The sequence below is a fragment of the Pyrus communis genome, chromosome 14 (genome assembly GCF_041283825.1).
Source record: "Pyrus communis isolate YQ-2024b chromosome 14, ASM4128382v1, whole genome shotgun sequence".
NCBI classification, from domain to species: Eukaryota; Viridiplantae; Streptophyta; class Magnoliopsida; order Rosales; family Rosaceae; genus Pyrus; species Pyrus communis.
Window position 1 is genome coordinate 20671521 of NC_142578.1, and position 26593 is coordinate 20698113.

Here is a 26593-nt window from a genome sequence, read left to right on the forward strand (position 1 = left end):
AGAAATAATTTTTTAGACAGACAAGGAAAAGTTTGACTACGAAAGTTAGCACTTGCTCCAATTAATAAATAATTTTGCAGTTTTACTTCATTTCTCAGTAAGTGCATGGTGATCATATGAAGGACCTGAAATCATTTTAGACTACTCAAAGTAAAATAGCTAGTAAAGGATTTGATCCTTCCCAATATAGAAACTGAAGTGCGGATTTAATTCATGAATTATCATTTTAGTGAAAATTAGATTTTTAAATTATTTTTTCAGTAAAATGAGTTCTTAAATTTATTAAAATTACTAATATCATCCTTACTATTATATCCAAAACTATTTTATCTAATTTTTCATCAACTTAAGTCACTTGACACACTTTAGAGTGTAATACCGTTCTTTTCTCACCTATAAACCCTTAAAATTTCATATAGGATGCGAATCTAACATCGAATTTACTTCCAAAGTTAGCTCCATACAATATTTCTTTATTTAAAATTATCAATCTACCCTCCAATGTGTATCACAAACAAGTAACGTGACTTAAATTGAAGAAAATTTGAATGTATTAGATTCGAATATAATATTAGGGATGTAATTGACATATTTTTATAATTCAATGATTGATTTTCCTGAAAAATAATAATTTAAGAACCTAATTTTTACTCAGATGATAATTCAAGAACTAAATTAACAATTCACCCTAGAAACTTACAATATTCCATTTGAAAGCACCATCAAGTGACCGATAACACTCATGCTTTGCAGTTCAAGCTATTTCCTAAACACTTCATTTCCAATATGTTGCCTTTTTAAGTATTCTAGTTGCCATTGTCACCTCAAATTGTATGCTTTTATCTGAGTTTTGACAACCTGGTTCAATTAACACTTAGACACTAGTGTATGTCGACAATCAAGTTTAGAATTTTTTTTTTTCCCTCGATTCTGTAGCTAGAATAAGGAATAATCCTTCAAGAATGGATGCAAACGCATAAGTTCCTCTTGATACAAGCCACGTCGAAAGAAATGAGAATAGACACGATTCCTTGAATACACATGTGAATATTTTTAAAGGAAAATGATCATTTTCCTAAGGATTATGTGATCATGATCGTTCATCGTATATCGTGCGGTAAAAAATCATTTCAAAATTTAAAATTTATAAATAAATATAAATAGTACCTAACGAAAACTGACCGCACGATATTCGATGAACGATCATGATTACGGAATCCCTAGAAGCTAAGCTACAAGTGTCTTTCTCTAAATATGTTTTCAGGAGTTGTGCAATTTTATATTTTTTTTTACCTTTGAAAGTAGAGAGAGTTTTAAACTGAATCTAAATAATTTGAAAATGGAAGTGTTATTGGCATTTAAAAAATATCATTCTACACTTTTCATAAGTATATTTTTCTTTTCTAATATAAAAAATTTAGAATGTAAAATAAAATTTTTAGAATGCAAATAAAAATTCTCTTTCGGAAAAAAATTTAGTTTTCTTCTTTAACAATTTGGCAAGCAACAAATTTGTCACATGGTTTTTCCATCACACGCGTCAATCTTTAATTATTCTATTAGCACGCGTCCATCCACCGATTAGCATCTCAACGCTTTGCCCTCACATTCACTCATTAATTTTGTCCCCATTCTGTGTACGAGGACAACGATGCCATGGGGTTTTCTTTTTGGATAATACTTGCATTGGGAGATGCATATATTTCCTCATTTACACCTATTGTAATTTGATTTAATAAAATTAATGATCAAACTGTTCAATTTATTAATTTCATTTAAAGATAAGTCTTTACAAGAACGCATTCGATTTAAAAATTATTTAGTTATCTAAACATATCAAATAGATGAATGATTCATAATAAATATGTTATACATATACTACCAATTTGTTCAATAAATTTGTATGACTAAATGGAATACAATAAAAATACTTTTGGATAATAATCATTTTATTGCACTCAAGTATCGTAAAATTCACATTTTGTTACCCTTAAGTTTTTTCGTGTCATTTTCATATCTAAAATTATGATTTGCTCTTAAAATCATACTTGTATTAGTCTAATCGTTAAGTTCTTCATTAAATGACGTGGCAAGCTTTTGTCCCAAAAAACAATTTAAAATCATGAGAAAGAAATATTAGGGAAATGAATAAATATCATAAATCAAAATATAAAAAAAATAAAAAACACTACACAATTGAATAATCTTTGCGTGCACTTTTTAACAATCATTACAATCCCAACCTCCGTCTCCTCTGTTTCTTCAGGGGAGCAGGCACAAGATCTGTTCTCGGTGCTCGAGTCACAATATCTCCATCATTTAGATCACCACACCTAATTATATAGGCCTACTCACCCCCAACATGCACCTACCGAGCCAAAACCAATTTCGGATTCCACTGCCACCCAGTCGCTGTACTACGATTTTCAAATTCCACTGCCATACCAATTCTCCATCTCTAATCAATTCATACCAGTTTCGGATTGGTACCCAAGACTCGACTACACGAGTTTCAAGCCAAATGACAACATTTTCGACAACGCAATGAAAATGAACTACACGTTGATAGACGCGAGTGAGAGGACTACCAGCCGGGATAAAGATAGAGGGGCTGCGTTGGCGTAGATATGGATTGGGTCGGGTTGTGTGGGGTAGGGAGGGTCCAGTGGTGGGTGCAGGAGGTTGCACATTTAGGAGGCGTTTGTTTGCCCTCATTAGCTCTAACTGGACTAACTATTAGTCCAGTCCTGTGTTTGTTACCGTGCAGGAAAAAAGTTATCGAGATTAGCTGGACTCGCCCAGACCAAAGGTGTTGTTAAAGATTCTTAGCGATAGTTCCCGAAAACCATGGGACTAACAAAGACCTTGGCTCCCCTCTCTCCTGCTAGCGTCCCCTCTTTGCCCTCTGTCCTTTCTCCAGCAAGGGAACACCATCGGCTTCTGCTTTTCTATAATTTTCTACTTTCATTGACATCATTCTTTAAAAAAATATTTTTTTTTTTTTTTTTTTTTAGTTTTACAAAACACATTTAATGTTTCATGTTTTTTAATAAGCTGTTTTTTCTTAAAAGTATCACAATCCCAAACCAACCTCTAGTAAAAATGAATCAAGTAGTTTACATTAGGGGTGGTTCAATATGGGATGCCAAACTAAAAATGGAATCTTGAATCCCAATCGGAAAATTTTCGGGATAGGAATTTGAAGATCAATCCCAAACCAAAATTACGGTATTCCCAATTTTCGAGATTCTCGAAATATTTTCGGTATTTTGGGATGGATCGGAACTTGATTTTGCATTTTGGGTAGAAATTTGAGATTTTTGCGTAGTGGGCTAAAATGGGCTTTTGGCTTGAAATTTTGTTGCCCAATTTCATATCAATTAAAATTTAGGTTTTTTTACCTATTACTAATTTGAAATCTCATACCAATTGAAATACCAATTCATTCTTACCAAGTCAAATTGATGTTCCAAAGTTCTAAATTACTTAATTTTATACTTCTATTTCTAATATAGTATACTATCAAACTACTTAAATTTAACCTTTAACATGCATGTAACTAAAATAAATATATATGTGTGTGTATATATATATTTTTTTTTTTTGGTTTGGTTTGGGATTTCAGAACCATTGGATACGTAATCGCGATTCTTGTACTGAAAGGTTCGGGATCGGTTTGGTATAGATCAATAAAATTTTGGTATTATCGGTTTGAAAATTTTTCAGTATGAAATTGATTTTTTTTTTGATTTGGTTTAAGATTTTTGGGAAAAATTTTCAGTTTTACATCACCATCACTTTAGTGTAACAGCAAAAATATTTCCTTTTAATTTAAAGAAAATAGGGTTTTGTTTTCCTTTTTGGTTCTCGCAACGGATAATCCCATATATAAAATCTAGAAGTCCTGATCTCAAAAAGAAATCCAGAAGCCCTAAAATTAAAAAAAAAAATTAAAAAAAAAAAAAAAAAAAAAGGAGAAAAAAGGACGGAGCGGTGGGGAAGGGGAAGAAGCTTCATAAGCACCTCACAAGAAAACGAAAGCCGGTCTTCTCTGTGTAGTGAATTGAATGCGACCACAACAACAAGGCTTTCACCCCTTTTCTCTTTCTCTCTCCTCCTCTTCTCGCTCCTCTTCCGCCTCCCCCCTCCCCCACTTCCTCCACGACAGCATTTGGACTAAGTTCAAAGATTCCCCTTTTCTCTTGCTACAAATATGAGAATGCACGCCCAGATTTCTTGCACCTTATTCCATCACTCCTGTGATTTTTTCCACCCCAAGTTTGTGTTGATTTGATTTCTAAGCCTCCCCAAAACTTCACCTTGAAAAAGTAGCACACCAACTGGCCTTTTAAATCGTTGTTTTCCCCTCTGAAATTCCATCCCTGCCAAGAACTAAGCTTGCTTTTCGTCACAGAGCGATTGCTGCTCACAGAAAGGTATTTGGGTCCGTTTCCTTTTTACCCAATGTTTTTTTTTGGGATTTCTAAGGGTTTTGATCCATATGTTTTAGGTTTTTTGATGTGGGTTTTTGTGTTTTTCTGCATTTTGATGTTCTTTGCTCTCTGCCCATTTGGTTTTTTATTTTGGTTTGTTTTTGGATAGATATATGTGGCTTATGAAGAAATTTTGACAGAAATCAGCAGTTGTATTTTTGTGGCATCATTTTCTCTGATTTTTTTTTCTTGTCTGTGTGTTTGTTTCTGCTTTGTAGCTCATTGAGATGTTTACACGGTTCCAGCTCATTTTTTCGGTTTTCTGTTGTCATTCGGTTTTCAGTTTTTTATGTATTATTTAGATCCAGGAAATATCGAATTACTCTCATCTATCTCCATCTCTACTGATCAGGGGGAATCTAGAGTTGCAGGAATAGCTTTTTCCATGGTAAGCGCCTCATACTTGTTTTACGCTTAATTTCGGTGTAAAGAAACGAACTTTGATCAGGAATGTAATTAGAGATGATGCCTACATGTGAACCAAGACAGTTGCTTTGAGTTGCTGTGATTTGATAGATATTGGTTGCTGTTGTCATCAGGGTGAAGCACCGGCATTCTTTGTTGATGAGCTGCAGAAGGGATTTGCAAATGGTTTCGATGTAAAATCAAAAGGCGATGAAACTTCCGTTGCCTATGGCAACAGAACAGTATGATATTTAACATATCAATATGTTTTTCTCGTCCAATATCAGTGATTTACCACCAGGTCAATCATATTGCCAATGCATTTTTTGACAGTATGTGATTGGTGGAGCCTGTGAGGAATCGGCATTGTCAATTGGAGTTCGTATTCTTGATCAGTCCAGTGGTGAATGGTAAGTGTATGGCTCTTGGTAATGAATTACTTTCTCTTGATTTGCTGTTGCTAATTTCTGGTTTAACTTTGCAGGATAAATCCTACTGTGTTGGGAACAAAACCCAAGCCATCTAAAGCCCATTCAGCAGTGCTTTTAGGTGAAGACCGAATATTGATTACCAAGAATGATTCCAGCGCAGACGATTTTGCTTGGTTTCTTGAGGTCGGTACCTATGGAATCATTCAGATATGATAAAGGAACATAATAAATGATGTCAAATTTTCGTCTCGCTTAGGAATTGATTAAGTTGAGACAATGGTAGAAAAAGTGAGACTGCACTAAAATTAAAATAGAAGTTTCAAACTGTTAAGTTTGGTATAAACTCATATTCAATTGATGTGGAGAGCAAAATAATTCCTTTCCTTGCTTCTGTTAATTGAACTGGACTTTTTCAGTGATCATGCTTCTATCTATTGCATATTACTTTTAGATGGTTACCTGGTCAACCCTATCGCTGAAAGCGTTTTGTTTTGTTAGGTGGACACCCAATATGTTAGGCAGCAGAAGAAAATTTTGGGCACCGAGGTTGTTGCGTGGAGTAAGGGTGTGAGGGGCTATGCTGAGAAGCCAGTTGTTATTAGTGGTCCTTCCGGGGTAGGTAAGGGGACACTAATATCCATGCTCATGAAAGAATATCCATCCATGTTTGGATTCTCTGTGAGCCACACAACCCGTGCCGCAAGAGCTATGGAAAAGGATGGGGTCCATTACCATTTCATTGAGAGGAGTGTCATGGAGAAAGAATTAGAAGATGGCAAGTTCCTTGAGTTTGCTTCTGTGCATGGAAATCTCTACGGAACTAGTGTTGAGGCAGTAGAAGTCGTAGCAGATGATGGGAAGGTAAATGTTGTAATTTCGTGTTCTTTGAAAAATTCGTTTCTATTTTAATGATGATTATGGAGTATTGGAGTCTGGCTCAGTTTTTGTTATCATGTTTGATTTACTATCTGGATCTGTCCCAATGTCTTTGGAATTTCTCTAGTTAATAGTCTGGTATTGCTGCGGGACAATGTGAGCTCTCATAAATTAATTCACAATTACCGACCAAGGTCTGCTGTATATGAGGGGTGGAATATTCTTGGGTTTCGAAATTGGGGAAATTTGAGGGTGACCCTTCAAACTCATATTCAAGTTTGGTAGTAAACTCATATTCGATTGATGTGATATTTTCTATACACCCTAATAGTGTCAGAGCTGCTGTGTGTAATGTTGTTTTCTTTCAATGTAGAGATGCATTCTTGACATCGATGTTCAAGGGGCAAGATCTGTGAGAGCCAGTTCACTTGAAGCTATCTTCATCTTCGTATGTCCACCCTCAATGGAAGAGCTTGAGAAGCGCCTTCGTGCAAGGTAGTTTAATATGCCATTTATTATTTCTCATCCTCAAATTCCTCTTTCCATGTTCCTGTTCTGAGCATGGTGGAATATGGAAACAGGGGAACTGAGACAGAGGAACAGGTCCTAAAGCGACTTCGAAACGCCAAGACAGAGATTGAGCAAGGGCAATCATCAGGCATCTTTGATCATATGTTGTATAATGATAACCTGGAAGACTGTTACCAGAGTCTAAAGGTAGTTCCCACTCACTGGATTGCACCGATGCTTCTTGTGAGCTTATATATTTACAAATTACCGTCAGCTGGTTACATGTACTTATTACAGATACCATATTCACCTGTTTGTGTAGGAACTCTTGGGGCTAGATGGAACTGTCACTGCAGCTCCTAAGTCATGTAAGAAGCGGTTCAAATGAACTTGGTTCTCACTAATTTTATAATATATTAAATCGAAATTTAATGAGTTAAAACTTCCACTTCAGCAACTAAAGTGGTTGATCTGCCAATGGACCATTCGTTGACCAAGATTGATAACAAAATCATCATAAACTCCAGAACTCCAGAACTAGAAAAAGCATCAACGAACATGTAAGTTTCTTTTTCATTGCTTGTTTAGTCATATGTAGCATAAGATATTCTGCTTGTTTACATGTCTACACGGTCTGATGAGCAGGATCGTGCTGGATGCGTCATCCCTCAAAGGAGGGGCTCCTGGACGGACTAGAGGACTAGACATTCATACCATGGACTCATTTCTAGATGGTCTGTCCGGGATTGCTCACTGAGATAAAGATTTCAACCCTGAAAGACGCCAACTTTGATTTCTTATTCGTACCTTCTTTTTCATCTCTTTCAGTTTTAATCTAAAAGAAGAGTGATGATATATGAATGTGGGGATCATCCATAAATTGAATGATTTCTTTCCCATTCTTTGTTTAGAATAGAAATGACTTGGGACTCCGGTGCAGTTGAACGATTACAATGATCCCCTGTGGGCAACGAGAGCTGATTTATGATTTTGTGCGGTAATTTAGACATTGAACTAAGAAACCATTAGTACGGATGCCATAAACATTGATCTCTAATGTAGTTTGTACCTATCATTTTCCATTACTCAATTAAACTCCTTGGATTTGTTGATTTAAGAGCTCTGGGCGCGATTGATTTTTGATCACTATCAAAACTTCTCTAAGAATCACTCCTTATGTTCTATACATTTTTGTTAATTTTTGTCCGTTGATCTTGAATTCATTCGATCTGATGCCGGAAATCGAGAAGTGTGTAGTAAAAATGAGTGTGGATAACACCATACATATTGAAAGCAGGAAGGTCCGCCAAATAGTAATGAGACTGGACTTTGAGAGGGTCTCTAGGTCCACTGCAAAAACTTTTCCAAAAATCGGTCGATTAGTAAAAAAGGTAAGGAAGAATTGGTCAATTTTTGTTTTTGTTTTGTTATATGAACCGGTCAAATTGGTTAGCTGTTAAATGAGGGATTCTGCAAGGTCACCGTGTATAGACTTTGTGTCTACATCTCTTGTAATACTGTAATTAGTCAAGTTTTTTGTTTAGATGTGCTTTTCTTAAGTTGTTCGATGAGATATGTAGACAAACAGCTATTCACCCGTGACTCGTGTCTTCCTCCAACTGTTACAGTTGTTCGTAGTAGAGATTTTCGATATCTGCGTAAAAATATTAAATCAAATTCATCTAACGAGAGTAGTGAACAAAATATTTCTGAAATGATGGCGTCAATCGGCAGTACACAATTTAGTCACGCATATATGATTGGCAATACATAATTTTGCCTGACTTCAATCACTTATTCGATGATTGTTAGTAATCAAGTTTTCTTTTCAAATCAAGTCATGTGATAAGAGAGATACAGACATATAATTGTACTCGTTTGGTGACTCTTCTATATGGTATACAACTAAAGAATTTGCATATGTAACAATCAACCAGCTTCAATCTAACAAGCATAAAATCAAAATTCAAAGATACCCAGAATATGTCACGATGGCGTTACTGCAATTTTCAGTTGTGAATTGACCTACCAAATGACCTTTCATTTGCAGAAAAACTCCCAAATATTCAATTTATTTTCTTGAAATTAAAAAAAAAAAAAAGGGAGAAAAAAAAGAGGAAGAAATGGGAGATCCCCCAAGTCCCTGGAGTGGGGGTCTAATGTGGGTTTTGAGACAGTCGTAAGTTGTATGGGTTCGCGTGGTCCAATTTTGCATGTTAGCTCTAGTGGGGCAAACCAACCTACTGCAAAATTAGGCTTGTAACCTTACAAGGCTCAAGTGTCTCCACATGCCATTATGTGCCACATTTAGGGGCAAGGGACCCTTGCATGGGCCATGGAGCTTAGCCTAGTGATGCTCCGGTGTCGGAGGTTTGTTAGTGTTCGGATTTCATTCTGAAAACTTTGGAGGTTGATGGCTGGAATGTCATTAGAATCTGACATGTTAAGCCTCTTAACGACAACAACTTGGCCGGATTGCAGTTCCTCTTGCAATATTATTGACTCAAAACTCTCAAGTTCTGAGATGTTTTGGTTAGCTGAGGGAGTAGCTTGGATATCCTGCGAAACATAAGTAAGAAAGCAATGACAGTTGTAACATACGTTTGGAATATTTGATGTTACTTTTGGAATCTCTGCCGGAGGAGTTGCATGCAGTCAATCCCTCTGCATCTCTCCACAAGCCATAGTTTCCGACAAAAGCATTAGCTGGTGCGTTTTGGAAAATGCCACAAGTTGGAATTTGCCCTGTCAAGTTGTTATACGAAAAATCACAGCACTTGAGACTAAGAAGTTAGGAAAATGCAGGTGGGATTTCCACTGGGAGAGGTTGTGTGAGACATTGAAAACATTTAACTGTGTGAGTTTTTCCAAGATTGAAGGTATTGCTCCGGAGAGTGAATTGCTGCTGAGATCCAAGTAGTGACAATTACCTAAGTAGGTCAACCCCATTAAATTGCCCACGGCAAGCTCAACGAGTAATAATCCAGTCAAATCGTTAGCTTGAGGAACAAGCTTCCTAGACTTGTGAGATCACTCCTGTTAGGCGGTTATCAGACAAATCGAGAAGCTCAAGCCATGTCAAGTTACCTAGACTCTGAGGGATTGATCCTGTGAAGTTGTTCCTGCTCGCACTGAGGGTCAGTATATAACTCAGATTTCAAATTGCACTGGGAAATTCCCCACAATATTTATTGGAGTCTAGGCTTAGATACTCCAAATTTGTCAACTGCCGAAACTCAGGTGAATTCAACCAGAAATTTTGTTTCTACTCACACACGTAGTGGTGATTTCTTTGCATTCTTCCCACTGTGGTGAGAGTAGACCCATACATTGGTTGTCAGCAAGAGAAATGATTTGAAGATTAGGATGAGTACCGAATGCACTGGTAATGTTGCTGGTTAACTGGTTCCCATCAAGCTCCACTGCTAGTAACGTTGAACAATTCTCAATGCAATGGCCCTGTGAAGTTGTTATTCGTCACCATGACATACTCAAAAGAAAATCCGCTACACAATTCGGGTGGCAATACTCCAGGGAAGGTGTTGTGCGAAAAGCTAACATATGTCAAGTAAGGGCTGTGCTTACCAAATGCACTAGAAATGCTTCCCTATAAATCATTGGTGAACACAGAAAATGTCTCCAGGTTCTTGAGGGCAGAAATATTCCCTGGCAACTCCCCTTCCAGATATTAGTGCTGACATCTAAGCTCACCAGTGACTTCATGTTTCCAATATCTGGGGATATAGGCCCTACAAATATGTTGCCGCTAAGGTTGAAGTGAGTGAGACTGAGAAATGTGGCAAGTTGAATTCTGTTAGTGTGCCAATGATGCTGAAGTTGGAGAGGTCTATTTGGGTAGCTGTTTTTGTGTTTTGGTTGCAGATAATGGCCGTCCAGTTTCAGAAGTTGTTAAGGTTGGTGAGGGACCATGAATCGAGTAGTGAAGGCGAGAACAAATCGAAAGTGTTCTTCCAGCTTACCAGAGTCTAAAGGTAGTTCCCACACACTGGATTGCACCGATGCTTCTTGTGAACGTATATATTTACAAATTACCCTGTCAGTTGGTTACATGTACTTATTACGGATCCCATATTCACCTGTTTGTGTAGGAACTCTTGGGGCTAGATGGAACTGTCACTGCAGCTCCTAAATCATGTAAGAAGCGGTTCAAATGAACTTGGTTCTCACTAATTTTATAATATATTAAATCGAAATTTAATGAGTTAAAACTTCCACTTCAGCAACTAAAGTGATTGATAACAAAATCATCATAAACTCCAGAACTCCAGAACTAGAAAAAGCATCAACGAACATGTAAGTTTCTTTTTCATTGCTCGTTTAGTCATATATAGCATAAGATATTCTGCTTGTTTACATGTCTACACGGTCTGATGAGCAGGATCGTGCTGGATGCGTCATCCCTCAAAGGAGGGGCTCCTGGACGGACTAGAGGACTAGACATTCATACCATGGACTCATTTCTAGATGGTCTGTCCGGGATTACTCACTGAGATAAAGATTTCAAACCTGAAAGACGCCAACTTTGATTTCTTATTCGTACTTTCTTTTTCATCTCTTTCAGTTTTAATCTAAAAGAAAAGTGATGATATATGAATGTGGGGATCATCCATAAATTGAATTATTTCGTTCCCATTCTTTGTTTAGAATAGAAATGACTCGGGACTCCGGCGCAGTTGAACGATTACAATGATCCTCTGTGGGCAACGAGAGCTGATTTATGATTTTGTGCGGTAATTTAGATATTGAACTAAGAAACCATTAGTACGGATGCCATAAACATTGTTCTCCAATGTAGTGTGTACCTTTCATCTTCCGTTGCTCAGTTTATTATACTCCTTGGATTTGGTTGAGTTAGAGCTCTGGGCGCGATTGATTTTTGATCATCAAAACTTCTCTAAGAATTAATCCTTATGTTCTACACATTTTTGTTAATTTTTGTCAGTTGATCTTCAATTCATTCGATCTGATGCTGAAAGTTGAGAGGTGTGTAGTAAAAATGAGTATGCGGATAACACTATACATCTTGAAAGCAGGAAAGTCCGCCACATGGTAATGAGACTGGACTTTGAGAGGGTCCTCTAGGTTCACTGCAAAAACTTCTCCAAAAATCGGTCGATTAGTCAAAAAGGTTGGGAAGAATTGGTCAATTTTTACATACATTATCACAAGGATGCATCATCGTCAAAAAGTTAGGTGAACTCATAATGTGCTTGGCCATTAGACTACTTATCATAAGGAAGCATCATCATCATTATTCATACTATCTCAATTCCCCTGCACTCACCTCGTCAAGAAAGAAAGAAAGATGGCCGAGCTTGCATTTCCGTTGGCAGCCAAACTCATTGAAAGGCTCAGCTCCATTGCTTCTGAGGAGATTTGCTTGGCGTGGGGTGTTCAAGCGGATCTGCAGAAACTTGGACGCACCATGTCCACAATCAGAGATGTGCTCTTGGATGCCGAAGAGAAGCAAGCACGTAACAGTGGCCTACGCAGTTGGCTACGACAACTTAAAGATGTGTTCCTTGATGCGGAGGATCTGTTGGACGAGTTTGAGTGCGAAGCTTTGCGAAGGCAAGTGGTTCGTCGCAGTGGCACAACCAGAAAAGTACGCCGTTTCTTTTCCCACTCTAATCCTGTTGCATTCCGCTTGAGAGTAGGTCATGAAATTAAGGACATAAGAGAGCGGTTACATCAGCTTAAAGATGATAAGAAATTTGCTGATCTTCGCCCTGATCACCATCATCATCAAATTAGTGATAATCTAAGGGAGAATAGGAATGCGACTGACTACCTTGTCCCTTCTTCGAAGGTTATTGGTGTTAAGGAATCTGCTCCATCCTGACAGCAGACATGATCTGCTCCATCAACTGCTCCTGCGTCATGAGAACAAGCCTGTCTCTGAGTATCTACAAGAAGTCCGCATTATTGCAGACGAGCTTGCCATCATTGATGTCCCCCTCTCTGATGATGATCTCCTCCTCTACATTCTTAATGGTGTTGGCTCGGACTTCAAGGAAATTGCTGCGGTAGTTCGCTCCCGCGACACCTCAATCTCTTTTGAAAACTTGCATGACAAACTGGTTGAACATGAAGCTGCTCTCAAGCGTGATGATACCATTGTTCTACCCCCAGTGATCACTGCCAATGTCACTCAGACATCTCGCTTCCACACCTCAAATCGTGGCTTCCGCTCTCACAACTCCAACTCCAACCGTGGGTCCTTTCTCCCTCGCAATCATTCTCGTAGTTCCCTTGAGCACCCCCACACTTCTTCCACTGCCACCAATTCTCGTGGTTCCTACAAGTCCATCCAACAATCCTTCACCGACAATGGTCGCCGCTCTACCAACATGAACAACACAGGTTATCGTGGTTTCTGTCAATGGTGTGGCACTCAAGGTCATAGTGCCAAACGCTGCCCTCAACTCCAATCTGGACCTTCCAGTCCGCTCGTGGCCAATCCTACCACCCATGGCCGGTCCACCTCTTCTCCAACATGGTTACTTGATTCTGGTGCCTCTCACCATGTTACCTCTAATGTCAACACTCTCTCTGGTGCAGCCATATATGATGGTCCTGATGAAATAATTATTGGTAATGGTTCAGGTTTGGGTATCACACATGTCGGTTCAACCACTTTACCCTCCTCATCCTCCCAATCTTTCAGCTTATCAAACGTTCTATGTGTTCCTTCTATAAAAAAAGACATTATTTCTATCTCTAAATTTAATAAACAAAATAATACCTCTATTGAACTTTTTCCTGATTTCTTTCATGTCAAGGATCTGAGCACGGGGGCGGTTCTTCTTCGAGGCCCGAATAAGGATGATGTGTACGAGTGGTCTCCTAAATCATTTCATCAACCACAAGCTATGGTGGGTGTGGTGGTCTCTCCCAACCTCTGGCATCGTCGTCTTGGTCACCCCAGCCATCAAACTCTCCAACAAGTCCTTCGTATGTCTTCCATTAATGTGTCTTCCAAGCTGTTCAAGTCTGTTTGTCATTCATGTCTATGTAATAAAAGCCATCGTCTCCCGTTTGGAACTTCGTCTCTCACCAGTCATGGTGCATTAGACCTCGTTTATAGTGATGTTTGGGGCCCTGCTCCATACTCTTCAATTGATGGTTTTTCTTACTATGTTATCTTTGTTGATCACTTTACAAAATATATATGGCTCTACCCTCTCAAAAAGAAATCTGATGTGTTTTCCACTTTTGTCACCTTCAAAGCACTAGTTGAAAATTACTTCAAAAGAAAAATCACTAGGTTATACACTGATGGTGGGGGCGAATTTATCAAACTCCAACATTTTCTCTCATCCAATGGTATCACCCATCTTCTTACACCACCTCACACTCCTCAACACAATGGAGTCGCCGAACGACGACATCGTCATATTGTTGAAACTGGTCTCACACTTCTTCATCAAGCTTCTTTACCTCTCACCTATTGGTCTTATGCCTTTAAAACAGCTACCTATCTTATCAACCGTATGCCCACTCCGATTCTTAATAATCTCTCCCCATTCACTCAACTATTTGATGAACAACCCAACTACTCCCGTCTTCGTACATTTGGGTGCTTGTGTTTTCCTTGGTTACGTCCTTACAATTCCAATAAATTACTCCCTCGTTCCCGCCCATGTCTCTTCCTTGGTTACTCATCTAATCAAAGTGCGTTTCAGTGTCTTGATCTTTCCTCCCACAAAATTTTTATCTCTCGGCATGTCCAATTCGATGAGTCCACTTTTCCTCTTGCTAACCTCCCTTCCTCCACTCCCCATGTCACGGTTGATAACTCTCACACTTGGGTCTCTTCTCTTTCTCCAGTTACTCATGTTCCTGTCCACTTACCCACCAGGCCTGTTGAGTCGGTTGTTTCCTCTTCGCTGCCACCACACGTCACATCATCATCATCATCCTCAGAATCTGCCCTTGTCTCAGAACCGTCACCATCCACTGCCCCGATCCCTATTGCTGATGCTATCCCTTCTCTCTTACCGTTACCCAATTGCCAAGCATTGGTCCCTACCTCTACCGCACCTATATTCACCCCACCACATTCTCCAACCCAAACTGATCACGTCCAGCCACCTCCCCCCAACAACTCCGTTCGTACATACACTAGAAACCCTCATAGGACTGTTGTCACCTTTCCATCCTCTAACCCAACCTCCCCCAACCCCCCCGTACCTCCTGTGCTCCCCAATCATTCCATGATCACCCGTGCCAAAGCCGGTATCCACAAACCCAATCCTCGGTATGTTATGACTGCTACTAAACATCCCATTCTCTCTTCAGTTGAACCGACATGTGTCTCTCAGGCTGTCAAGGATCCCCTGTGGCGACAAGCAATGTCCAATGAGTTCAATGCGTTAATTCGCAATGGTACATGGGAGCTCGTTCCTTCCCTTCCCTCTCAAAATCTTATTGGTTGTAAGTGGGTGTTTCGTATCAAACGGCATCCTGATGGCACTATTGACAGGTACAAGGCACGCTTAGTTGCCAAGGGTTTTCACCAACGTCCTGGTGTTGATTTTTCAGATACTTTCAGTCCGGTGATCAAACCTACTACCATACGCATTGTTTTGCATCTTGCCGTGACTCATAAGTGGCCAATTCGTCAGTTGGACGTCAACAATGCTTTCCTTCATGGCACACTCCGTGAAAATGTCTATATGGTCCAACCACCTGGTTTTGTTGACTCCAATCATCCATCTCATGTGTGTAAATTGAGGAAAGCCCTCTATGGCCTCAAACAGGCTCCCCGGGCATGGTACAAGGAATTACACTCATTTCTGCTCTCCCATGGCTTTGTCAATGCCATCTCTGATGCCTCACTCTTTCTCTTGAATAAAGGGACTGCTGTAATTTATTTTTTGGTTTATGTTGATGATCTTCTTATTACAGGAAACGATTTCTCACTTATAGCAAAGTTCATTAACCTGTTGGCAACTCGGTTCTCCGTCAAAGACCTGGGCTCCTTACATTACTTTCTTGGTGTTGAAGTCCTTCCCACAGCCACTGGCCTATTTCTCTCTCAGCACAAGTACATTCATGATCTTCTTGTCAATGCCAAGATGGATGGTGCAAAGGCTGTCAGTACACCTCTCTCCACCACTCACTCACTCATGCTCCATGATGGCTCCTCCCCAACGGATCCCACTCCCTACCGTCGTCTTGTTGGTGGACTTCAATACCTCAGTCTTACACGCCCTGACATCTCCTTCACAGTCAATAAGCTCTCTCAATTCATGCATTCTCCTTCCGAGACTCACTGGCAGGCACTCAAGCGTCTTCTCCGCTACTTGAAGGGTACCATTTCCTTTGGCCTTCATCTTTGTCGTCGCCCCTCTCATCGTCTCTATGCCTTTTCCGATGCTGACTGGGCTGGTGATCGTGATGATCGCAAATCTACGACTGGCTATGTTGTCTATCTTGGTGGCAATCTCATCTCTTGGAGCTCCCGCAAGCAGCGGTCTGTCTCTCGCTCCTCTACCGAAGCCGAATATCGGGCCATTGCTGCCACCACTGCTGAACTCATATGGATTCAGTCCTTACTGCGTGAACTTGGCATTTCTCTCCCCACAACACCGGCTGTTTCTTGTGATAACATTGGAGCCATGTTCTATTGTGCTAATCCGGTTCTTCATTCCCGTATGAAGCATATCGATATTGATTTTCAGTTTGTACGGGATCGTGTCACTCGTGGTCTTCTTCAAGTCTCTCATGTCTCCACTACTGATCAGCTTGCAGACGCTCTAACCAAATCCTTGCCACGTCCACGTTTCCATCTCCTTCGTTCCAAGATCGGTGTCTCCGATGGTGCCACCGTCTTGCGGGGGCGTGTTAAGGAATCTGCTCCATCCTGACAGCAGACATGATCTGCTCCATCAACTGCTGCTCCATCAACTGCACAACTGCAATATTCCTGACAGCAGACATCATGTGCTCTGCTGCTCCATCAACTGCACAACTGCAATATTCCTGACAGCAGACATGATCTGCTCTGATGTGTTGCAGCATGGGCAGCAAGCACGCCAGCTTTAGTTTATTACATGTGTCTTTAGTTTATTGCATATGTGTGTGTGTAAGATGTATATAAAACATTTAACTGTTATTACAAAAAGATTAACAGAAAACATATCATTTGTACAATTGGTAGAGAAACAGAAAAAAATAAAGTTGTTGATCTTCTAATGGTACAAGGCGATGATCATCAAGGTGGGGATAATGGGAATGTCTCTGTTATTCCTATAGTGGGATTGGGAGGTTTAGGGAAGTCCACACTTGCCAATTTGGTGTACAATGATGACAGAGTCGTTGGGAGTTTTGAATTACGAATGTGGCAGAAGGTGTCAGTGGACTTTGATATCATTAGTTTGGCCAAAGAGATCCTTGGCTCTGCATTAGGTACAAATATCAGTGAAGGGTTGTCTCCGCATCAGTTGCAAGAACAACTCAGAGATGCTTTAAAGGATAAGAAATTTCTGCTTGTCTTGGATGATGTGTGGAACGAAGATCGTAACAAATGGTGCCAGTTAAGAGATATGTTGACAGAGGGGGCCAAGGTAGGAACTAAGGTTTTGGTGACGACACGGAATAGCTCAGTTGCTTCAATCATGGGCACGGTTGAAAACATAAATTTAGACGTTCTCTCTTTTGAGGATTGTTTGTCTTTGTTTGTAAAGTGTGCATTTAAAGAAGGACAAGAAAGGCAACATCCAAGCCTCTATGAAATGGGAAAAGATATTGTAAGAAAGTGCGGAGGGGTTCCCTTAGCTGTGAAAACCTTAGGTAGTCAACTTTACTCAAAGACTGATGAGCGTCAATGGAAATTGATTAGAGATTCTGAGATATGGGAATTAGAACGGGAGGGAGATGGTCACATTCTGCCTGCTTTGAAACTGAGTTATACCCAATTGCCCTCTCATTTGAAGCAGTGCCTTGCTTGCTGTTCAATTCTTCCAAAGAATTACATTGAATTTGATAGCATCGAATTGATCAATGATTGGATGGCACATGGAATCCTTGAATCTCGTGACCATGGGAATATGGAGTTGGAAGACGTTGGTGAGCTATATTTCAAAGAGTTATGGGACAGATCTTTCTTTCAAAATGTTAAAGATTACGCTTTCTTCTATAAATTTGATATGCATGATCTTATCCATGACCTTGTACAATCAGTCGCACAAGGTGAGAGTTTGATAGTAGACTCTGCAGGGACCAAAGGCGTCTCTGAAAATGTTAGACATCTCTCATTTTTGGAAATTGGCCAAAATGTTTCAACAACCTTGCAAAAATTGAACAAAGTGCGGTCTATACAAGTAGTGAGTTGTAAACTTATTGATGAATCCTTCCTCAGCACCTGCATTTTAAGATTCAAATATCTGCGGGTGCTTAGGTTATTCAATTCACCTTGCGAATTGTTGCCGACTTCCATTGGTTCTTTGAAGCATTTGAGAAGCCTGAACTTGACTGGAAATGAAATAATCACCCAAGTACCCAATTCAATTTGTAAGCTGCAGAGCTTGCAAACTCTGAATTTCTATGGATGCGTGAATCTTGAAGAGTTGCCTAGAGACATGAGCAAGTTGATCAGCCTTAGATACCTCCAATTTACCACAAAGCAATCAAGTTTTCTAGAGAATGGAGTTGGATGCTTGAAATCACTTCGAGTTCTTTCCATTTGGGACTGTAGTAATTTAACGTGTTTACCATGTGATACGATTTATCTTGCGTCATTACGCACTCTAATGATAAGCAATTGTAAACAACTTGATTTGGTGACGGAAAACTATCAAGTAATTCCACTAAGGCTCCAAAATTTGGGGATAGGTGGAGTACCACGAATGGTGGCATTGCCTGAATGGTTTCAAGGAGCCACAAACACACTACAAGGCTTGGTTATAGCAGATTGTGAGAACTTGGAGGCATTACCTGGGTGGTTGACGAGTTTCACATCGCTTAGAAAGCTTTTCCTCAAATCATGTCCCAAACTGTTGTCTTTGCCAGAGGAGATGCATCGCCTCACTGCCTTAACACTAGTTTGGATTGAAGATTGCCCTGATTTGGAGAGGAGATGTCAGCGCGACACAGGAGAAGATTGGCCAAAGATTTCTCATGTTCCAAATGTTTATTTTGAATAGAATCATGGGCGCTGTCTTTAATGCCGCCAGCCTCTCAGTGTCTCTGTTTGTGTTTGATTTTGTATGGTCTAATATTTTCTTGTTTATGAGTTGCTTGTATTTTGTTCCGGCTGATGTAAATTGTCATGTTGATTTATTATTTCAGTAGTACAACAAACATGTTAGATTCATTGTAATATTACTCCATTTCAATCGACCTTTTTTTACATCAAACTCCTTCCTTATCAGTCACCCTATTTTGCTTGCTTATTTGTTTCTTTGGAAGCTCTATTTTTTCAGAAACGGAATTCTCTGATCTAGTAGTTCCAACTGTTGGTTGGTGATTTCACCGTCTCCAACTAGGTAAAAATCTCAAAGGAATTCAGCATTTAATTAGTCACTTACAAAGCCGTTCCATTGTTACAACTAGCAGTTAAAGCTTGGCCATGGTGGAGGAGGCTTCCCTGTTAGTTTTCGGCCGACCAGAAGATTTAATTAAGCAAATCGAAAGCTTTAATTTTGCTGACAGTTGACATTAGACCAGCAAAGCTAGGTGCTCACACATGAACAAGATAAACCATCAAATGTATCATAAGAACATTTCCCCATGAATGCAAAACACACAAGGGATGAAGTACCATTGGAATTCAGAAAAATAAGGTCTGAAATGAGGGGCTGATAGTTCCTGAGGCATAGCTTGCTAAAGGGCAAGGAAATGCAAGACTTGAACCCTAATCCCACACTAAATGAGTTGAGGGTGTGTCCCCTCTGCCTTTTTTCAGCACGCAAATGACCTGATAATACCACAGAACAATCCCATCTACTCGGTTACTGGCCTTCTGGTGCCACAACGGGATCTGCATTTTATTTACAACATAAAAACTCCAAATCAATGAAAACAAGACACGTAAAACATAACTTTGAAGACATATAGCCAGTTGGGTAACATGGGCACAAAAAGAATACATGCCTGTATCTTGTCATTGGAAATGAAAACAGCGAAAAGATCAGACCCCTGTGCATCTGTTATGCCCTTTTTGCACAGTTTCTTGCAAGGCAAGTACACATTCTCCTCACTACACAAACATAAGTGCACAAAAAGGGTAATTAATTTGATTAGCAACTGTGCAATAGCACAACAACCAGTTCAAACCTGAAAACCACAAACACAAAAAGCGGTTAGGCCAGTTTGATAGGGCAGTGTCCCCACCACTTCCACCCAAGTTCGAGATTCGTAACCCATATATATGGCTAGTTTAGAATATCGTCTCGTAATGGAAAACACAAAATAAAACAAGGCCTAGTTGATTGGTTTTACTGGCATACCAATAAAATGGGTGTGATGAAACAGCAAGACGTCGCAAAAGCTGTCGCTTCCTTCCAACTTTGACGTCGTCATCTCTCTCTCCCGCTCGCCGCCCCTATCTCTCTTCTAAATTGAATGTCTCGTGCAAATTTACTACCCAGCATCCCCAACGACGCATCGTTTTATACGCAGCAACAAGGCGCCTTCTTCTTACTCTAACGGGGCACCTTTTTCTTACTCTAACTAGGCCCAAAATTATTGGCTGGTTCGGTTGGTAAATGGCACAACCGATGGTTTGCAAATTAGCTACAAAATCTGACACACCCAGAATATTTAACAATGGTCGTTACTGCAATTTTCAGTCGTGATTTACCTACCAAATGACCTCTCAATTTGCAGAATAACTCCCAACCATTCAATTTATTTTCTTGAAAGTTAAAAAAAAAAAACAGAAGTCCCTAGCCGTCATGGACATGGTTTGGAGTGGGGGTCTCACGTGGGTTGTGAGACACAAGTAAGTTGTATAGGTTCGCATGGTCCAATTTTGCAGGTTAGGGACAAGCTCAACGAGTATTAATCCAGTCAAATCGTTAGCTTGAAGAACCTTCCTAGACTTTGTGGGATCACTCCTGTTAGGCGGTTATCAGACAAATCGAGAAGCTCAAGCCATGTCAAGTTACCTATACTCTGAGGGATTGCTCCTGTGAAGTTGTTCCCGCTCGCATTGAGGGTCAATATGTAGCTTAGATTTCCGATTGCACAGGGAAGTCCCCACAAAATTTATTATAGTCTAGGCTTAGATACTCCAAATTTGTCAACCGCCAAAGTAAAAGGGAATCTCCTAAAATCATGGAAATAACCTCTCCACCAGATATCAACAATTCAAATCATGGCAATTACACATAATCACTGTTGGCTATCTTCTCATTTACTAGAAGATTGTAACTGACTATTCTTTTGTTAAATGCCTTGTATTTTCTTAATTTGGCACAATTCAAAATTGTATATAAACATGTAAATTCGTTTTGTGGAATATACACGAATATGTTAGTATGTAAGTTGTTGAGCTGATTAGAAAATGTTACAAGTTTGTCATGTGTGTTATGTCTCAGCTCATAGGCTGAGCTATTGTGTAAAACTGTGATGTGTTTATTAAGTCTCATAGGGCTTATCATTTGACAAGTGTCTTGATCTTAAGATAGGTTGTAATGGTTGGTTGAGATTGAATTGAGGATATGTCTCTCTCTCTCTCATTCCTCCAACAGTTAAGTGACTCTTCGAGCTATTTTGCTCAGCAAGAAATACAATGATAGTTGTTCAAGAGTTGTGCTCTGTGTGTTTCTTCTCCCTCTGATTTCATCTTCTAAACCTTTCAGAATATTTGTTTCAAATCCTGTTAGACTTGGTTGTGTAGTTGTATAGCTCTGATTCTAACATGGTATCAGAGCCGAGTTCGATCTAAACTTCTGGGCGTTGTTTCTACGAGTGGGTGAGCTCGGATTCACAGCAAAAGCTTATTGCAGTGATCTGAGTGTCTAGTATGGCTGGATCTGGAGGAGGAGAACTTCGGGCTCCAGTTTTCAATGGCGAGAATTTTGATTTCTGGCAAATCAAAATGAAGACCATCTTTCGCTCGTATGAGCTGTGGAATATGGTGGAGAGTGGGTACAGAGCTCCGGCGAAGGAGGAGGAACTCATAGAGGCGGAGAGGAAGCTGCTGCGTGAGAATGTCGTTAAGGATGCTAGAGCACTGGGTATTATTCAAGGTGCGGTTTCGAATCAAATTTTCCCGAGGATCGCAACTCAGGAAAGTGTGAAGGCTGCGTGGGACATTCTGAAACAAGAGTTCGTTAGTGATAAACAAGTAAGATCTGTGAAACTTCAAGGTTTTAGGCGAGATTTTGAATATACTCGCATGAATGATAGTGAATCTCTTTCTGTGTATATTGCTAAATTGTTTGATCTGATTAATCAAATGAAGAGCTATGGTGAGGATCTGAGTAATCAAAGAGTTGTTCAGAAATTATTAATCAGTTTACCTAAGTCCTATGATAGTATTGCAGCTGTGATAGAGAATACTAAGGATTTAGACACCATAGATGCACAGGATGTTGTAGCTATCTTGAAGGGGTATGAACAAAGGTTGGATAGACATGGAGAGAGTAGTATGGAGAAAGCATTTGCTAGTTTGAAATTTGTCCCGAAGTCTAATAGGTTCACTGGTCAGCCAAACAGTAACAAATATCACAAGAATTTTAAGCCAAAAGAGAAACAATGGAGTAACAAGGGTGATTGGAGTAATAAGGGTGGATTCACTGTGAAGAATGAGGCAAGCAACACTGGGGATAAGTGTAAATTCTGTGATAAACTTCATTATGGAGAGTGTTGGCTTAAAAACAAAGTCAAGTGTCACAAGTGCAACAAAATTGGGCATATTGCAAGGTATTGTAATATGAACAAGGTTGTGCAGCATGTGAACTTTGCTAATCAGGTTGAAGAAACTGGAAATTTGTTTTATGCAAATCATTCTGGAGAAGTGAGGAAGATAAGTGATGAATGGTATATAGATAGTGGATGTAGTAACCATATGACATCCAGAGAAGATCTACTTGTTGATATTGACAGGAAAGTGAAAGCCAAAGTCCAAGTTGGCACTGGAGTTTTGGTTGAAGTTGAAGGGAAGGGAACACTGATCATTGAAACAATAAAGGGTCGAAGATATATAAAAGAAGTTATGCTTGTACCTGGTCTTGCAGAAAATTTGTTAAGTGTGGGACAAATGACTGAGCACGGTTACTTTCTTTTATTTGGAGATTATAAGGTGGATGTGTTTGATGATAGATCCTTACAAAACCTGGTGGTCAGTGTGAAGCAGAAAGGAAATAGATGTTTTCCTTTGATTCTCAACACAAACAAGAAGCTTGCATTGAGGACAAATGTGCAGGAGTGTGTTAGAATTTGTCACAAGAGGTTTGGGCATCTAAATTTCAGAAGCCTCAAACTGTTACAGAGTCAAGAGATGGTTTTGGGGCTGCCTGAAATCCAAGACAGTGAAACTGTATGCCAAAGTTGTGCACTGGGGAAAAATCACAGGGAACCATTTCCCAAATAATCAATGTGGAGAGCAAAGGAACCACTTGAGCTAATACACTCAGATGTGTGTGGTCCCATGCAAACATCAAGTTTGAGTGGCAATCGATACTTTATTACCTTCATAGATGATTATTCAAGAATGTGCTGGGTATATTTCTTGAGGAACAAATCAGAGGCTTTCTATGTGTTTAAGAAATTTAAAGCCATGATTGAGCTTCAAAGTGGATACCATGTAAAGAAGCTAAGAACAGATAGAGGAGGAGAGTTCAACTCAAATGAGTTTGGAAAATTCTGTGAAGATTTGGGGATAGAAAGACAGCTCACAATTGCATACTCTCCACAGCAGAATGGAGTAGCAGAAAGGAAAAACAGGACAATTGTGGAGATGGCAAAATGCATGAACTTTGAGAAAGAACTTCCATACAGTCTCTGGTGTGAAGCAGTAAACACATCTGTGTATCTGCTAAACAGGAGTCCTACAAAAGCAATGAAGAATACTACACCTTTTGAGAAATTTAGTGGAAGAAAACCTGGGGTTAAACACTTGAAAGTGTTTGGTTCAGTTTGTTATTCTCTCATTCCAGGGAATCTAAGACACAAATTAGAAGAAACAAGTGTCATGGGTGTTTTCATTGGATATGGCACTTGTGAAAAAGGGTATAGAGTACTGAATCCTTTAACTCAAAAGGTCTTGTTATCTAGGGATGTAATTTTTGATGAGAATGGTAGATGGGACTGGGAGAAACACAAAGTCAAGGAAGTTTGTATTCCTTTATCTGCAGTTGGATCTTCAGAGTTGGATAGAATTGATGAGTTGTCTGAATTTCATGAACAAGAAGGATCTGATGGGTCTCAAATTCAAGCTAAAAGTTCTCCAGTTACTGCTATTGGTGAATCAAGTAGCTCACTGGTCTCACCTCAGTATGATAATACTCCATTGAGGTATAGGAACTTGAGTGAGATCTATGAGAGATGTCACTTATGCATTGTTGAACCTGAATCCTTTGATGAAGCTGCACAGGATGAAGCTTGGAAAAAGGCAATGAAGGATGAAATGAATATGATTGAGAAAAATCAGACATGGGAGTTGGTGAGAAGACCCTCAAATAAGCCTGTTATTGGGGTAAAATGGGTGTATAAAACAAAGCTGAATTTGGATGGAACAGTGCAAAAGAACAAGGCTAGACTTGTTGCAAAAGGCTATGCACAAAAGCCTGGAATTGATTTTAATGAGACTTTTGCACCTGTTGCAAGATTAGACACTGTTAGAACTCTAATTGCACTGGCAGCAAAGAATAAATGGAAGTTATTTCAACTAGATGTAAAGTCAGCTTTTCTGAATGGAGTATTAGAAGATGAAGTATATGTTGAACAGCCAGATGGGTTTGTGGTGCAAGGAGAGGAAGAAAAGGTTTACAGATTACATAAAGCCCTGTATGGCCTAAAACAGGCACCTAGGGCCTGGTATGGTGAAATAGATTCATATCTTATGCTTTGTGGATTTAAGAAAAGCATCAGTGAGGCAACTCTGTACACCAAGTACAAGGGAGACACAGATTTGATCATAGTATCCATCTATGTTGATGATATTATATATACTGGAAATTGTCAAGAATTAATGGATGTTTTCAAAGCTGAGATGATACATAAGTATGAGATGACAGATCTTGGACTTTTACATCATTTTCTTGGAATGGGAGTGATCCAAACTGAGGAGTGTATCTTCATTCATCAGAGGAATTATGCCTTATCTCTTCTGAAGAAATTCAGATTACAGAACTGTAAACCAGTGAGTACTCCTTTGGTTCCAAGTGATAAACTGAGAAAATAAGATGGAAGTGGAAATGCAGATGAAGCTCAGTATAGACAGATTGTAGGTAGTCTGCTGTATCTCACAGCAACTAAACCTGATATAATGTATGCTGCCTGTCTCTTAGCTCGGTTTATGCATTGTCCCACTAACAAGCACTATGGAACAGCAAAGAGAGTATTGAGATATGTTCAAGGAACTCTTGATTTTGGTTTGGAATACAAGAAAGGTGAAGGAACACTCTTAATGGGATACTGTGATAGTGACTGGAGTGGCTCAGAGGATGATATGAAAAGCACATCCGGGTATGCCTTTACTTTTGGAAATGGGATTATCTCTTGGTCTTCAGTCAAGCAACAATGTGTTGCATTATCCACAGCTAAAGCAAAGTATATCAGTGCTTCTGAAGCAACATCACAGGCTACTTGGTTGAGATTTGTTCTAGAGGATTTTGGTGAAATGCAAACAGTTGCAACACCAATGAATTGTGACAATACATCAGCCATAGCCATCACCAAGAATCCTATCTTTCATCAGAAGACCAAACATATAAACAGAAGATATCACTTCATAAAGGAAGCATTGCAGCAAGGAGTAATTGATTTGATTCACTGTCCTACTAAGGAGCAAATAGCAGATATCTTTACAAAAGCATTGGCAAGGGAGCAGTTCACTTACTTGAGAAATCTCCTTGGAGTGAAATCAGTTCACAACTTAAAGGGGAGTGTTAGTATGTAAGTTGTTGAGCTGATTAGAAAATGTTACAAGTTTGTCATGTGTGTTATGTCTCAGCTCATAGGCTGAGCTATTGTGTAAAATTGTGATGTGTTTATTAAGTCTCACAGGGCTTATCATTTGACAAGTGTCTTGATCTTAAGATAGGTTGTAATGGTTGGTTGAGATTGAATTGAGGATATGTCTCTCTCTCTCTCATTCCTCCAACAGTTAAGTGACTCTTCGAGCTATTTTGCTCAGCAAGAAATACAATGATAGTTGTTCAAGAGTTGTGCTCTGTGTGTTTCTTCTCCCTCTGATTTCATCTTCTAGACCTTTCAGAATATTTGTTTCAAATCCTGTTAGACTTGGTTGTGTAGTTGTATAGCTCTGATTCTAACAGAATATACATTCCATATACACTCTATTTCAAAGCTCAGGTTCAACCAGAAATTTTGTTTCTACTCACATGCATTCTTCACACTGTGGTGAGAGTTGACCCACACATTGGTTGTCAGCAAGAGAAATGAGTTGAGGACTAGGATGAGTACCGAATGCACTGGTAATGTTGCCGGTAAACTGGGTCCTATCAAGCTTCACTGCTAATAACGCTGAACAATTTCTCAATGCAATGGCCCTGTGAAATTGTTATTCTTCACCATGACACAGTCCAAAGAAAATCCGCTACTTAATTCGGGTGGCAATACTCCAGAGAAGGTGTTGTGCGAAAAGCTAACATATGTCAAGTAAGGGCTGTACTTACCGAATGCACTCAAAATGCTTCCCTATAAATCAATGGTGAACAC

The 26593-nt window shown here is 39.5% G+C and overlaps 2 protein-coding genes across 5 annotated transcripts; both read left to right on the forward strand.

Moving 5' to 3' along the window:
- The first annotated feature begins 3917 nt into the window (after positions 1-3917).
- On the forward strand, positions 3918-7614 carry LOC137712764 (guanylate kinase 2). Of its 3 annotated transcripts, XM_088684554.1 has the most exons (12): positions 4044-4436; positions 4712-4731; positions 4846-4881; positions 5033-5140; positions 5232-5308; positions 5383-5512; positions 5828-6190; positions 6579-6700; positions 6787-6922; positions 7038-7083; positions 7170-7275; positions 7361-7614. In XM_088684554.1, the coding sequence occupies exons 3-12, from the start codon at positions 4879-4881 to the stop codon at positions 7470-7472; spliced, it is 1203 nt and encodes a 400-aa protein (XP_088540680.1). In that variant the 5' UTR covers positions 4044-4436; positions 4712-4731; positions 4846-4878; the 3' UTR covers positions 7473-7614. The 3 variants fall into 3 exon arrangements, with proteins under 3 accessions (XP_088540681.1, XP_068308018.1, XP_088540680.1); XM_088684555.1 differs by lacking the exon at positions 4712-4731 and having other exon boundaries at positions 3918-4436; positions 4796-4881; XM_068451917.2 differs by lacking the exon at positions 4712-4731 and having other exon boundaries at positions 3918-4436.
- A 4288-nt stretch (positions 7615-11902) lies between these two features.
- On the forward strand, positions 11903-19098 carry LOC137712763 (putative disease resistance protein RGA1). 2 transcript variants are annotated; one of them, XM_068451916.2, is made up of 3 exons: positions 11903-12554; positions 16213-16214; positions 16902-19081. In XM_068451916.2, exons 1-3 carry the CDS (start codon positions 12042-12044, stop codon positions 18883-18885), a joined length of 2499 nt encoding a protein of 832 aa, XP_068308017.1. In that variant the 5' UTR covers positions 11903-12041; the 3' UTR covers positions 18886-19081. The 2 variants fall into 2 exon arrangements, with proteins under 2 accessions (XP_068308017.1, XP_088540679.1); XM_088684553.1 differs by lacking the exon at positions 16213-16214 and having other exon boundaries at positions 11918-12554; positions 16902-19098.
- The last annotated feature ends 7495 nt before the right edge of the window (positions 19099-26593 follow it).

Coding starts and splice junctions, on each gene's coding strand:
- LOC137712763 (XM_068451916.2), top strand. CDS start 12,042: ATGGCCGAGCTTGCATTTCCGTTGGCAGCCAAACTCATTGAAAGGCTC.
- LOC137712764 (XM_088684555.1), top strand. Junction 5,513..5,827: donor ATTTTGCTTGGTTTCTTGAG/GTCGGTACCTAT, acceptor TTGTTTTGTTAG/GTGGACACCCAATATGTTAG. Junction 6,191..6,578: donor TCGTAGCAGATGATGGGAAG/GTAAATGTTGTA, acceptor CTTTCAATGTAG/AGATGCATTCTTGACATCGA.